Source organism: Leucopleurus acutus, assembly GCF_964270905.1.
Source record: "Leucopleurus acutus genome assembly, chromosome: 4".
NCBI lineage: Eukaryota > Metazoa > Chordata > Mammalia > Artiodactyla > Delphinidae > Leucopleurus > Leucopleurus acutus.
In genome coordinates this window covers 143540692-143553209 of record NC_139146.1, presented here as the reverse complement: position 1 = coordinate 143553209, position 12518 = coordinate 143540692, and the positions used below count along the sequence as shown (strand labels likewise).

Sequence of the window (12518 nt, the reverse complement as noted above, 5' to 3'; positions counted from 1 at the left end):
GTCAAATGGGTATATGATTTTTGAGCTTGCCAAGTGTTAATTGGTCTCTTCCCCAGTGATGATACAGATAAAATTCACAGCCAATTAGTTTGCACTCTTGAATCTTTACTCCTTGCCAAAGTGAACCACTTTGCTGAGGAGACCAAGAAAATGAAGAAGTTATAGAGTCTCCTCACTGAAAATCTCTGCAGGGATTTGCTCTCTTTAAGAAACATCAAGTCAAGAAGAGTCTATGGATACCTATGTTACTCAGGATATGTTTTGGTCTTCAAGATAGTTTAATGGTGGAGGTTTGCATTAGAATTTTAGAAATCCAGTTAAGGAGACAGATGCACTTATTGTCCTAAGTGAAAGGAAATATTGAATAGCGAAGAGCTGCCTACTTTATAATCACAATAAATCATATTGTGTGTCAGTGTTGGAAGATAAGGTTTTGGAGTGGCTGGATAAAGCAGCAATAATCATACAAAGTCTCGATACAGTGCTAGAAAGTGCCATGGGATGCCAGGAACAAGGCAAAAAACAGCTCTCTTCTTTCAAAGAAAAAGGAAATTTCATTAAGAGTGCCACTTAGAGCCTTTGCATTGATACATTGGAGATATGGATGACTGTGACAGAAAAATGGGCATTTTATTGTTTGGTGCTAATAAAAAGTCATGGTATAAATCTGATTTGTAATATTTCATTAACTGTCAATAGGCTTTGTTTCACCAAAAACAGAAAATGAAAATAAAGAGCTAATGGAAAGCTTACAGGATGAAACTAACAGACATTCCTCAAACATGTTTTTATTCATGGTGTGTGGCTATGGCTTTTAGGTATGTCCATAAATATATCACAGAGCAGGAAATATATACATGGAGTGCACAGGCTCTCACACACACACACACCTTTCTTACATTTTTTGCATAGTATCAAGAAAAATAATAAAATTGATGGTACATTATTAAGTCATACCACCTTTCTCTATGATTGGTGCCAGATAAAATAAAAGAGTGTTTCTGATTTCTTAAAAGACAGTGACAAAATTAAACCAAGCTGCCTGTGGCTTTGTCCAGTGGGGCATTCTAATTGACTCCAAGTCATTAATCAGTTCCCAATCAATCTATTTTGCCAGTAGCAAGCAGTCAGGACTCCATTACCAACCATTCATCATGCCATACCCTAATTCACTGCACCATTAGCCATGGACTAGGCCTCCGTTAGAATAACTTAAGTGCCAATTGCTAAATGTGAAGAATTTTTGCTACTCACTTCAGCCACTGGGATCCCTTCGGGTGGTCGACACTGGAGCAAGACTTCCTGTTCCAAGGATACTTCCTTTCCCAGGGGTTCCTGCTCAAATGTCTTCCGCAGATCTGGAAAGCACCAGTAATAAAATATAAGACAAAACTAATTAACATTTATTCATTTATTGGAAGTACAATAAACATTCTGCAGCTTATTTTATGTTTCTTTGTATTTTTTAATCATGTTAGTACTGTACCATAATGTGGGTGATTATATTCTGTGTACTGGAAATTATGAAACTTGGAGGCTATTAACTGTTCCTACTTTAATCTTCACTGGAATGCTTTGGAGATCCTCATTCTAACAATTAGTGAAACTCATTCGTTGCATTTCCTTACTATTTCTTAATAATCAACTATAATGATAACTTTTTTCTTTTTTCTTTTTTTTTTTGCGTTACGCGGGCCTCTCACTGTTGTGGCCTCTCCCGTTGCGGAGCACAGGCTCCGGACGCGCAGGCTCAGCGGCCATGGCTCACAGGCCCAGCCGCTCCGCGGCATGTGGGATCTTCCCGGACCGGGGCACGAACCCACGTCCCCTGCATCGGCAGGCGGACTCTCAACCACTGCGCCACCAGGGAAGCCCAATGATCACATTTTTAATCAAGAGAATCCCATTGTCATGATGCTTATTCATAAATTCCCTTAGGTATATTCTTATTTTTTCTTTCTTCCCAATAGATAACTATTGTAGTTGTAATAACTCTGAGATCTTTTGATAAATAACTCAAAAGCAAGTTTCTGTTCAGAGTGAAAAACAGAATGCTGGAGTCCTGAAAGAATGAATATAGCTTCTTGAGGTGTCTCAAACACAAGACAGGGAAAAGAGTAACTATTGGGATGAGTCCAGAAATATCTCAATATGTAAATTATGTGACCATTCTGCAACTAGAAGATTAAACAGTCATTTCTGCTCAAATATACCAAGAATCTAATTATGTATTTATATCAGTGGTCCCCAACCTTTTGGGCACCAGGGACCGGTTTCATGGAAGACAGTTTTTCTACGGACCAGGGTCGGGGGAGGGTTGGCGGGGGAGGGACGGTTCAGGCGGTACTGCGAGCGACGGGGAGCCGCGCATGAAGCTTTGCTCACTCGCTGCCCACCTCCGGCTCTGCGGCCTGGTTCCTAACAGGCCACGGATCAGGGGTTGGGGACCCCTGATTTACACAATTATAGCTGCTACAGCAATATGCAGTACAATTTTAAAAACTGCTATTGATGGACACGAAAATGTTAGAAACCAGTTTGTCATTTTAAACACCAAAGCTAAAAAGTACATGAGTAAGTCATAGAGCTTTGAAGCAGCATTAGTTTTTAAAGCAAAGCAAAAAAATTATTTCATATATGTACTCTTCAGCTCCTTCCCATTAAAAGTTATTGGAATTTTACCCAGTTGATTTTAGTAAAAAGTTAATGCCTCTTTCCTTTCATCCCATGTCCCCAGCAACGACTTCAGAATCTAAGCACGATTTCAGGCTACTGAACTAATGAGTGGAAATCTGAAGTCTCTGGAGGTGTGCCTCTAATGTCTTTCAAGGAGCTATTAGAAAGCACCACTTGGAAAATGCACTGAGAAAAAAATTCATTGTCATATATTTGCCATTTGGTTGAAATTCCTGGCAGAAGAAAACCTTCAAGAGCTTAGGGGCTGTGAAAAGATAACTGGATCTAGGTGGGTCTGAAGTAAGACAAGAGACTCTACAAATGGTGACAGAATTTCTGTCAGAAGGGCATTTCTAATTTGATTATCAAGAAATTGAGTATGTTGCAGGAATGAACACTTAAAATCCAGAGTTATTAGAACTTGAAAGTTATCTAAACCAGGTCCTTATTTTACATATTTTACATACACATTTCTCAAGTTACTCAAAGCCTCACAGCAAAATAACTGATGCTGTGTTAGAATCTGCTGATTTGATACATATTTTTCTATCCCACACATCCCTTCACATCTCTTTTGGTTGATTTGTGTCCTTTCAACAGAAACATTAAAACTTCTTCTACTCTTTCTTTTCTCATATAGTAGCTTCTCTTTGTTTTTAATCTGCATTAAGATGAAATTTTGGCAAAACACCAAATATTAATAAAAGCAATAGCAGCAGTGAATAACTTTAATGGGATAAAATGTTCTTGACAGGGTATATCTTGTTGGTGAAAAATGATTCTAAAAAACTCCCATCTGGGCTTCCCTGGTGGCGCAGTGGTTGAGAGTCCATCTGCCAATGCAGGGGACGCGGGTTCGTGCCCCTGCCGGGAAGATCCCATATGCGGCGGAGCGGCTAGGCCCGTGAGCCATGGCCGCTGAGCCTGCGCATCCGGAGCCTGTGCACTGCAACGGGAGAGGCCACAGCAGTGAGAGGCCCGTGTACTGCAAAAAAAAACCAAAACTCCCATCTGTTGCAGGGTAGGGTGAAGACCTAAAGACTGGAATTAGTTCTCAAATCAAATAACATACTGACTCTCAGTTAAACTAACCAGCATATCACAAAATAAGGATTGAGAATTAGAAAGAATGAGGCACATATATATCCAAATAGTCAAAACAAATTCCTTTAACATTTGTAAATTATCTCCTTAAGGTAGGCACTTTATTAGGTACTTAGGATGAAGATATGTAAGATTCAGAATCGAGACTAGAACGGTAAGCTGAGATCTATTTATGAAAAGCCTTCCTGCCATGCTAAGGAATGGCAAACCCTCAAAGGCTTTTAAGCAGAGGAGGGAGATAGGATGTCATATTGCCCTCGGTGTGATTGAGGTGGTGGTGAAGAAGCAGAAGGTAGTTAGGAACCCATTTGAATAGATCAGGAGGGATAACGGGGTCCTGAACTCAGCTAGTGACAGTGGACAGGAAGGGGAGAAAGCAGATTCTAGTAATAAATAGATCACATGTTGAGGAAGACCTAGGTATCTGGAGAGTGAGAAGAGGAAAAGATAATACTATATTCTTAGCTACTGCAATTGTTAAGTTGATACCATCATTAAATGAAATAATACCAAATTGGGCAGGAAAGTGGTGAGAAAGATAGCAAATTTATTTTGGTACACGTTCAGTTTGGTGCAGCTGTAGGCTATTCAAGCGGAAAAGTCCAGTAGGTCCATATGATGATTTCTCAACCTCAGCACGACTGACATTTGGGACTGGATAATTCTGTTGTGAGGTTGCCCTGTGCACAGTAAGTTGCCTAGCAGCATCCTTGGACTCTACCCAACAGATACCAGTAGCACCCTTCCAAGCCATGGCAAAACAAATGCCTCCAGATAATGCCAAATGTCTCCTGACATGAAACATCACCTCAAGTAGAGAACCACTGGTCTGGAGTTTGGAAAAGAAGGGCTGGTGAAAGATCTATGCTTCATTGTCTAGGAGATAGCTGAAGCACTAGAAATAGATGACACTACCAGGGCAGGGAAAAAAAAAAAAGAGGACACCAACATTCAAGAGGAAAACCTGCCTGCAAAAATGATACGGCGTGAGCAAAGACGGAGAAAAACCAAGAGACAAGTGTCAGAGAAGCCAAGAGGAGAGTAAAGTTTTAAGAAGTTGGGAGGCCAACAGGACAAATGCAGCAAAGGACTCAGAAGGAGAAGTTTGGGGAATTTAGGAGTGAAGGGGGAGTAGAAGCCCAGCTGAGTTGAGGGTGCACAGGAATTGGGAAAATGACCATCAGGAGAACTCCTACTCTTTTGCAAGATTTTATGGTGACGGAAGTCAGCATTAAGGGATGATGGGTTCGAATGGAGCAGGCTATAATTCTTCTTAGGATATGGTATAGTTTTGGGCACAGTTTTCAAATTCCTGCCATATGAAGGCACACCTTTTGAGAATCCTCATTTCCTAATTGAGAATGGTGACCACACATCGGAGTCATGTACTTCAAAAGACAGGTTTAACTGAACTATCACTGAATACCATATAATTCTGTTGTTTTGATGTTATTTAATTTTAAACTCTATGTAAATTTTATCTAATTCCTAAAATGATTCACATTTAACCCCCCACAAAGTAGTACTGCTTCCTGAAAAATCCTTTTAATTCCTGCCAAAAACCTCTTCTCTAGCTTTCAGGTTGTGTAAAGAGCATAGAATATATTGTGCTGTCCAGCATGGCAGCTGCTCCTTTCATATGCCTCCACGGTACTCTGTAAGGGGGTGAGTAGCATTTTAAGCATATCCTTTATCATTTGGAGAGATGTGATAGAAGGCAGGCTAGATGACTTGCAGGCAGAGAGAACACAAGGGTGACGAATGGATAAGCATGAAAAATGGACACTTGTCAGCTAGGAATTAGATGTAAAACAGAATGTTTTAGAATAATGTGGGCATTCCTGTCAGGAAAAAGATGAATTTTTTGCCCTTGGAAGACCTTTAGGATTCTACATTTCTGTTTTCTTTCCATTAGTTCTAAGGCTGCTACTAAAATAAGTATAAAGTCCTTTCATTATAACCTAGATTACTTTTGCAAAGTAAACTTGGCTTACCTCTGATTTAGTCATTGACTCCATCAATTAAAAGAAAAATCAGCTTTGTCATATGCATGCATTCAGAGACATGTTTACTTAAGAACATGAATATTGGCTTAATAAATCCATACAGAGAAATCCAATTAGCAGATGTAGAATCAGACCTGAAACTATATGGACTTCTATTTACCATTTACACAGTAATCAAAGAAAGCCTTTTAGAACACACACATGTGTGGGTGTACACGGCATCTCATTTCTTTTTTTTTTTTTTGGCGGTACGCGGGCCTCTCACCGCTGTGGCCTCTCCCACCGCGGAGCACAGGCCCCGGACGCACAGGCTCAGCAACCATGGCCCACGGGCCCAGCCGCTCCACGGCACGTGGGATCCTCCCGGACCGGGGCATGAACCCGCGTCCCCTGCATCGGCAGGCGGGCGGACTCTCAACCACTGCGCCACCAGGGAAGCCCGGCATCTCATTTTTTATGGTAGAATTTTGATGCTGTCAATGAATTTTTTTGCACAATAATAATACTGTGGTTACAGATTATTTATGATGTGAAACCCACTAATTTCATGGCATTCTACAAACATGGACTCTGCTTTTTGACAATGTGGTAGGCAGAAAAGAAGGCTACCTGGGAGTTTGAAGACTCTGTGGCCTCACCTTCCTCATTTGTAAAATGAAAGTAAATGACGGGATGCTTTTGAAGGTCTCTTTTGTCGTAAGGGCCTATGCCTGAGTAGACTAACATTTTAAATATGCATTTTAGGGGAAAACAGCCTATCCTTTGTGAAATAAGATAAGATCTTTAAGGATTTATACCAATTATCAAAGAGAAATAATAGAAGAAATTATTTTTCAATAATCTTGGAGATGATGTATCTTTGAAAAGAACAGCTTATATATTTTCCTCTATGACAATCTTCATGCAACTTTCGTACACTTCAATATACCGGTATGGGTAAGAGTTAGAAAAATGGGATGATGGATGGGTTCCAGAAGATTCCACATTAAAAATATCAGAAAATTCTTTGTACAAATCCAAGGGAGCAATATAATAAACATCACAAAAGCAGATGAATATTAAAGCTTTGATGATTATGAATGCATTGAGAATTACTTTGACAAAACTAATTTTCTTTCTCCATGGAGAGATGGGAAGGAAATGCCTACCCAAAATAGCACGCAAGAAAGCCTGTCACACCAAAGGGCATATCTACGAAAGGGGCCCCAAATCAAGTCTCCTCCACAGTGACCTCCCTCGAGCATCTTTGCCTGACACCATCTGAAAAGGGTGAAAGTGGCCTACAATGGGTAAGTCGAGGCTGGACAGGTGGGAGCTTTGACTATAACAGGTCATACTACCAAGCCCCTGTGAGCCCTCCTGATTCGGGAAGGAAATCAGGAGAAACTACCAGCAAAAGATCTCCCTATGGTGTCTAAGCAGGTAGGCTGCTGATACTATTGTCTTTGAAAAAGAAAATAAACAGGTTCTCACTCCAAGTTAAAAAAAAAAATAACTTACATTTGTTAAAAATGTTTATTCCCTTAGCAATGCTACTTCATTATGCAGAAAGATTTATTAGAATAAAATATTTTTTAAAAGACAAAATCTTGACAATGTGATAAACTGATATTATGAAGTTAAGGGTTCGCCGATGGGTATACTTCAATAGATTATTCTAATGGAAATTAAAGTCCTTAAATTCCATTGAGTAATAAGATATAAATGACATAGTATTACCTTATTAAGGTTGGGTGCTTTTTGTTTTAGATCTGATCAGGTTTTGTGAATATTAGATCTCATAGAGTTTTGTGAATATTAAAAGAGTTATTGAACCTGAAAAGGTTTTGGAAGATTATGAAGCACAAAACACATGTAATAAATCATTACGACTGTTTCTATTACTATTAGAGAGTTCTGGCATGAAAGATGATTACTCATCTGAGTAAATTTCAACATGTCATTCTCTTACACACTTGGGCCATTTGGTCTATAAACTATAGGATCTAATATTCCTTACTATTCTTATGGAATTTAAGGTTTATTGTTGAGTTTTTCACACTGTGTGTCATGACCCCTTAGAGGATTATGAATTCAATTTAGGGGATTAAAAACCAGCATTAAAAATAGGAAATGGAATAAATAGAAAATGTCAAGTGATCATACATAGTGTTTTTATGTATGTTTATATGTACACACACACACACACCTCTGTGTATTTGTATGTATGAAGAGATGGGTATACGTTTATCTAGTGGATCATGATATAAACATATATTTTATTATAGGTCACTGTGAAAGAGGTCTGAAAGCTCCTGCAAAGCAAGATAACATTGCAGCCAAGAGCAAGATCTTCAGGAAGGACAAACGTGGGTTCCGGTTCTGACTTTACCCCTTGACTAGCTGTGTGACCTTGAGCACACTGCTTAACCTCTTCTTACTTTAGTTCCTTCAGCTAAGAAATGGGTATGATAATAGTAACTATTTTACAGGGTTTTATAGGAAGAGGCACCTATAAAACTCTAGCATCACGCCTTAAATATAATATGTACTCAAAAGATAGTAATCCCCACACCATTTCCCCCCCAGTATTAGTGAATTTTAGTATGCTATACAAACATTAGGCATTATCATTGTTAGTCAAAATAATCATAAACAAGTGAGACAAATTAATTACGAGCGTGGGAGACTAATGATTGAAAGTGATGTGTCACAAAGAAAAACTTAGGGATTACCATGCTGTGCTTGAAAAAAATGCAGATTTCATAATAAGACTTGGCTCCAGGAATCCACAGTTTTTATTGGCCCCCAAGTGTGTTTTACACACAGCATTAAAATCTGAGAACTACCGATGGATTGATGGATTATTTACCAAACACCCATGATATGCCTGGCACTGTGCTAGACTCTGTAGGCAGAGGGACAGAGAGGCCTGGGAGGCCGTGAGAACCAAGAAGACCTGCTTCTACACTGTGGCTCTTAAGACAGTGAGTCCCTGTTGGTGTTTCCCCAGTGTCAGTACTTACTTTTGTGCAGGTTGGCGGCTGACATTGTCTAACACAGACACTGAAATTTCATATGTGTCTAGGGGGACAGGCAGGTAACTTAAATGAAAGAAAGTTAGGCACAAGAATTATTTTTTTCTTAAAACATAGCACCAACCTGGGCTGTCTTAGGTTTTCCAAATTTTAATAGAGACATGGATATAAAACCAATTCACTTAACTTTTTACTTGCTACTCAGCTCTATGCTGCCATATAGGAATTCAGGTTTGGTGGGCCACAGACCCCATATTTGACAGAAACTAGTAATCAATTCTTTTCATGCTCAATGAACAGAGGTAGTAAAAACATTTTTTAGTTTTTAAAATTCTGTTTTACTGTACTTTCAAAGTGTTCCTCTAGCAAATAAAATAATTCTATGGTCACATATAGTAACAATACTTGTGTTCTTGGAGGGAAAAAATGTGCCTTTCTTCCAATAATGATAAAAGGGGATAATTATGTTGTCACAGTAGAGTATAACTTATGCTTAAATCACCAAATCTGGCTGTTAACAGGAAATAACTGGCATGAACCAACCAGTATAGCATACTTTGGGAAAACTGGATTAGACTTCCGAGCTTTGAGCATTTATTAAAAGTGAAAGTCTTGACAATGCTATAGAACCCTAAAAAGTTTGCCATGGTTTTCTTTTCCAGGAATAGAGTATCTTTGCTGGAATTTAAAAAAAAAAATCATGAAAAAAAAAGTTATATTCAGCAACTCCGAATGTGGTTTTTAAAAGGAAGGGACACAGTATATAAAACATGTTGGAAGGAGTTTTCTTTTTCACTTGCTTTTTCTTCTCAAATATTGTAAAAGATAAAACAAAACAAAACAAAAACCCACGAACCAACCAACAAAAACATGAAGTTTCCTCTATGGTTAGATTGCAAAGTGAACTATCACATTTCTGCAAACCTGTACAATGAATTGGACTGTAAAAAGAAAAGTTTAAAACTCAGATTTACCATTTCCTAAACAAGTGACTAGGGTAAGTTATCTAGTATTTCGTTTCCATGCTTCTGTTTCGTTATTTGCAAAATAAGGATAATAACAGATCCTACCCAAAGGATTGTTGGAGGCATCACAAAAGTTAACATGGGGCTTATAGAATTAGGCATACAGTAAGCATGCCATAAATGTTGGTTACTAGGACACAGGGTTTTTTAAAGACAAAAGAATGAAGATGAAAGATTTTTATTTCGTTCCTATTATTGTTTTGCAACCTCTTTTTACGTTTTAAAAAACTAATGTTTTTGACCAATCTTATGAATTTACCACAAACACTTTCATAATATCATAGTTATGGGCAGGGACAGAGGTTAGAATAATCTGAGCAAATCAGCAGAAAGATTATCTGGCAATGTCTTTAGTTTTGCCAAGGCATGGCTATCCCTTACTGCACCGGGTCATTTAAACAGAAATCCTGAGTAAGCAAAGTCCCTGCAAAGGGAAGTACAGTTTCAGCCATTCTTCTTTATTTCTTGGCTTTGGGGCATTTATAGGACAAATATATTGTATTCAGATAGTTTTGCTAAAGGGTTTTTAAAAAAATAAATATTTTACAGCTAGAACTCCAAAGACATCCATTACAGAGAAGAGGAAGAAAAAAAAAAACCCATATAAGCTACTCTTCTATTCACACTGCATCTTTATTTTCAGAAAAAAAATGATTATATGTCCTCACAATATTTTTTAAGGTATGTCTTAGGGGTAAATAATAAGAAACATGCCAACTTTATGGATGAGAACCCGATATATCAAAAAGTTAAGGCTCTTTTCTCAGAGTACAGAAAAAGAACACAATGATTGCAGACAAGCTTTTTTGCAAAAAAGTAGTTTAGCCATAAACTTCCCATTTTATACAGCATAAAACATTACTTTAATGACATATTTTAGTCCAGTGGGTTACCAGCCCTTCCTATAGCACATAGATGGATGATTTTTCCCAAACTATAACTTATGAGACAGTATTTTATCAATTAGATGTCTACCTCTCAGAACGAATATGAGCTATAAATGCCTATGGATTTGTGGGGCCTCCATGAATCTTGAGAACTTCTGTCTAAACACAAAAGCAAATAAGTTTGGAAAAATACAGACTGATGCCATCAGGTATGTGCTATGGTTTTTAATTTTGAAATAGGAACCACATGATGGACTAATTAACATAACGGTTGAGATTTATATGAAACAAGGAGACATTTATTGTTAAAAATTTTGTCTCATTATCTAAAAATGTCTAAATTGTGCAATTAATCTCATCTAATTCAAAAACTGGCCCCTGTAACTGACAGTGGGTTTACTGGGGACTTAAAGGGTCATACAGGGGATCAAACCACAGCTCAGAAGTGCACGTTAGTAAACGGGCCATTTATTCTGGTGTGGTGGCAAGCTTGCTGAGCTCTACCAAGACATTGGTGTTAGGCTGCCAGATCCTCTCATGGTATAACCTAAGTCTTTCAGAACACCTGGTTAACGCAGAACACCTGCATCATTTGGTTAAACTGTACTTTTAATTTTGATTATGTCAAGTAGAGTAGGCAGGTAGGAAATGGAAAAGTAACATACAAGGCCACAAATAATGACCTCTGTATATATAAACTAACACAATAATCGACAAGATCACGTATATATTTAACTGGAGATACTACTACCCCTACTATAGAAATATTAGTTCATCCGTTCCTTTAAGATATTTATTGAGTTCCTACACAGTGTCAGGCATCACTGTAGGCATTCTGAATTCATGAGTGAACAAACCAAACAAAAATTTTTGCCCACATGGATCTTACTTTCTAAGGGGCTGGCGGAAATAGACCACTAGTCATGAACATAATAAATAAGTATATAGTAGGTTCGAAGCTGATAAGTGCTATGGAGAAAATAAATAAGACAAAAGTGTAATGGGAATTTGAAGTGGGGGGAGCACAGGGGCAATCAGTTCAGTCTATCTGATGTCCTCAAATTCCTTGGGTGATAAAACATTTTTACTGAAACAACAAATCATTGGCATGAAATAGCAGCGTCACTTTGCCTTATCATATGCTTACAATTTAATTCAGTTTCATTCCATTGATTTACGTCTTCAGTTACTTAGCACCAGCAACATCCAAGGCACTGTTTTTAGGCACTGGGGATATAATGATGAAGAAAATAAAGAGCCTACTCTAGTGAAGCTTATATTCCAGTGGTGGAGCTAGTCAGCCTAAAAGATCATGAATAATGATGAAGAGAAATGCTCTCAAGAAAAATAAAGCAGGCTTGGGGTAAGAAGAGTGACAGAGTTGGCGACAGGGGGTGTTAGGTAAATTGGTCAGGGTTAATCCATCTGAAGAGCTGACGTCTCAGCAGAAATCTGAATGAAATCTGAAGGAGGTGAGCCACGGGTAGAGTTGGGGAAGAATGTTCCAGGTGGGAGGGAAGAGTTATTGCAAATAGCCTGTATCTGGAATGAGTGTATTAAACATTCTAAAAACAAACTGGTATAGTTGGAGCAGACCAAGCAACAGGAGAGAGGCAGGAACCCAAGGCCTTCTTTCACTTCTGCATTATAAATAATAGTGAGCCTATATCATTACACATGTGGAAAATAAGATATTTTTGTGAACTGCCACCAGACACAAAATCATGGTCACCTCCTCTCTTATTTGTATCCAGTGTGTTGGTTAAAAGCATGGACTCCTTTGCTGGTCTGACCTACTTCTCC

At 38.4% G+C, this 12518-nt stretch overlaps 1 protein-coding gene across 2 annotated transcripts in view; it reads right to left on the bottom strand.

The window, feature by feature from the left end:
* UNC5C (unc-5 netrin receptor C) overlaps nt 1–12518 on the bottom strand; it is a gene marked incomplete at both ends in the record, with an annotated part of 393819 nt that overhangs the window by 110904 nt on the left and 270397 nt on the right. For both annotated transcript variants that reach the window (XM_082837850.1, XM_082837851.1), the window contains one exon: nt 1255–1358. In XM_082837850.1, the coding sequence (XP_082693976.1) occupies nt 1255–1358 (104 nt within the window). The remainder of the gene's footprint in view (nt 1–1254; nt 1359–12518) is intronic.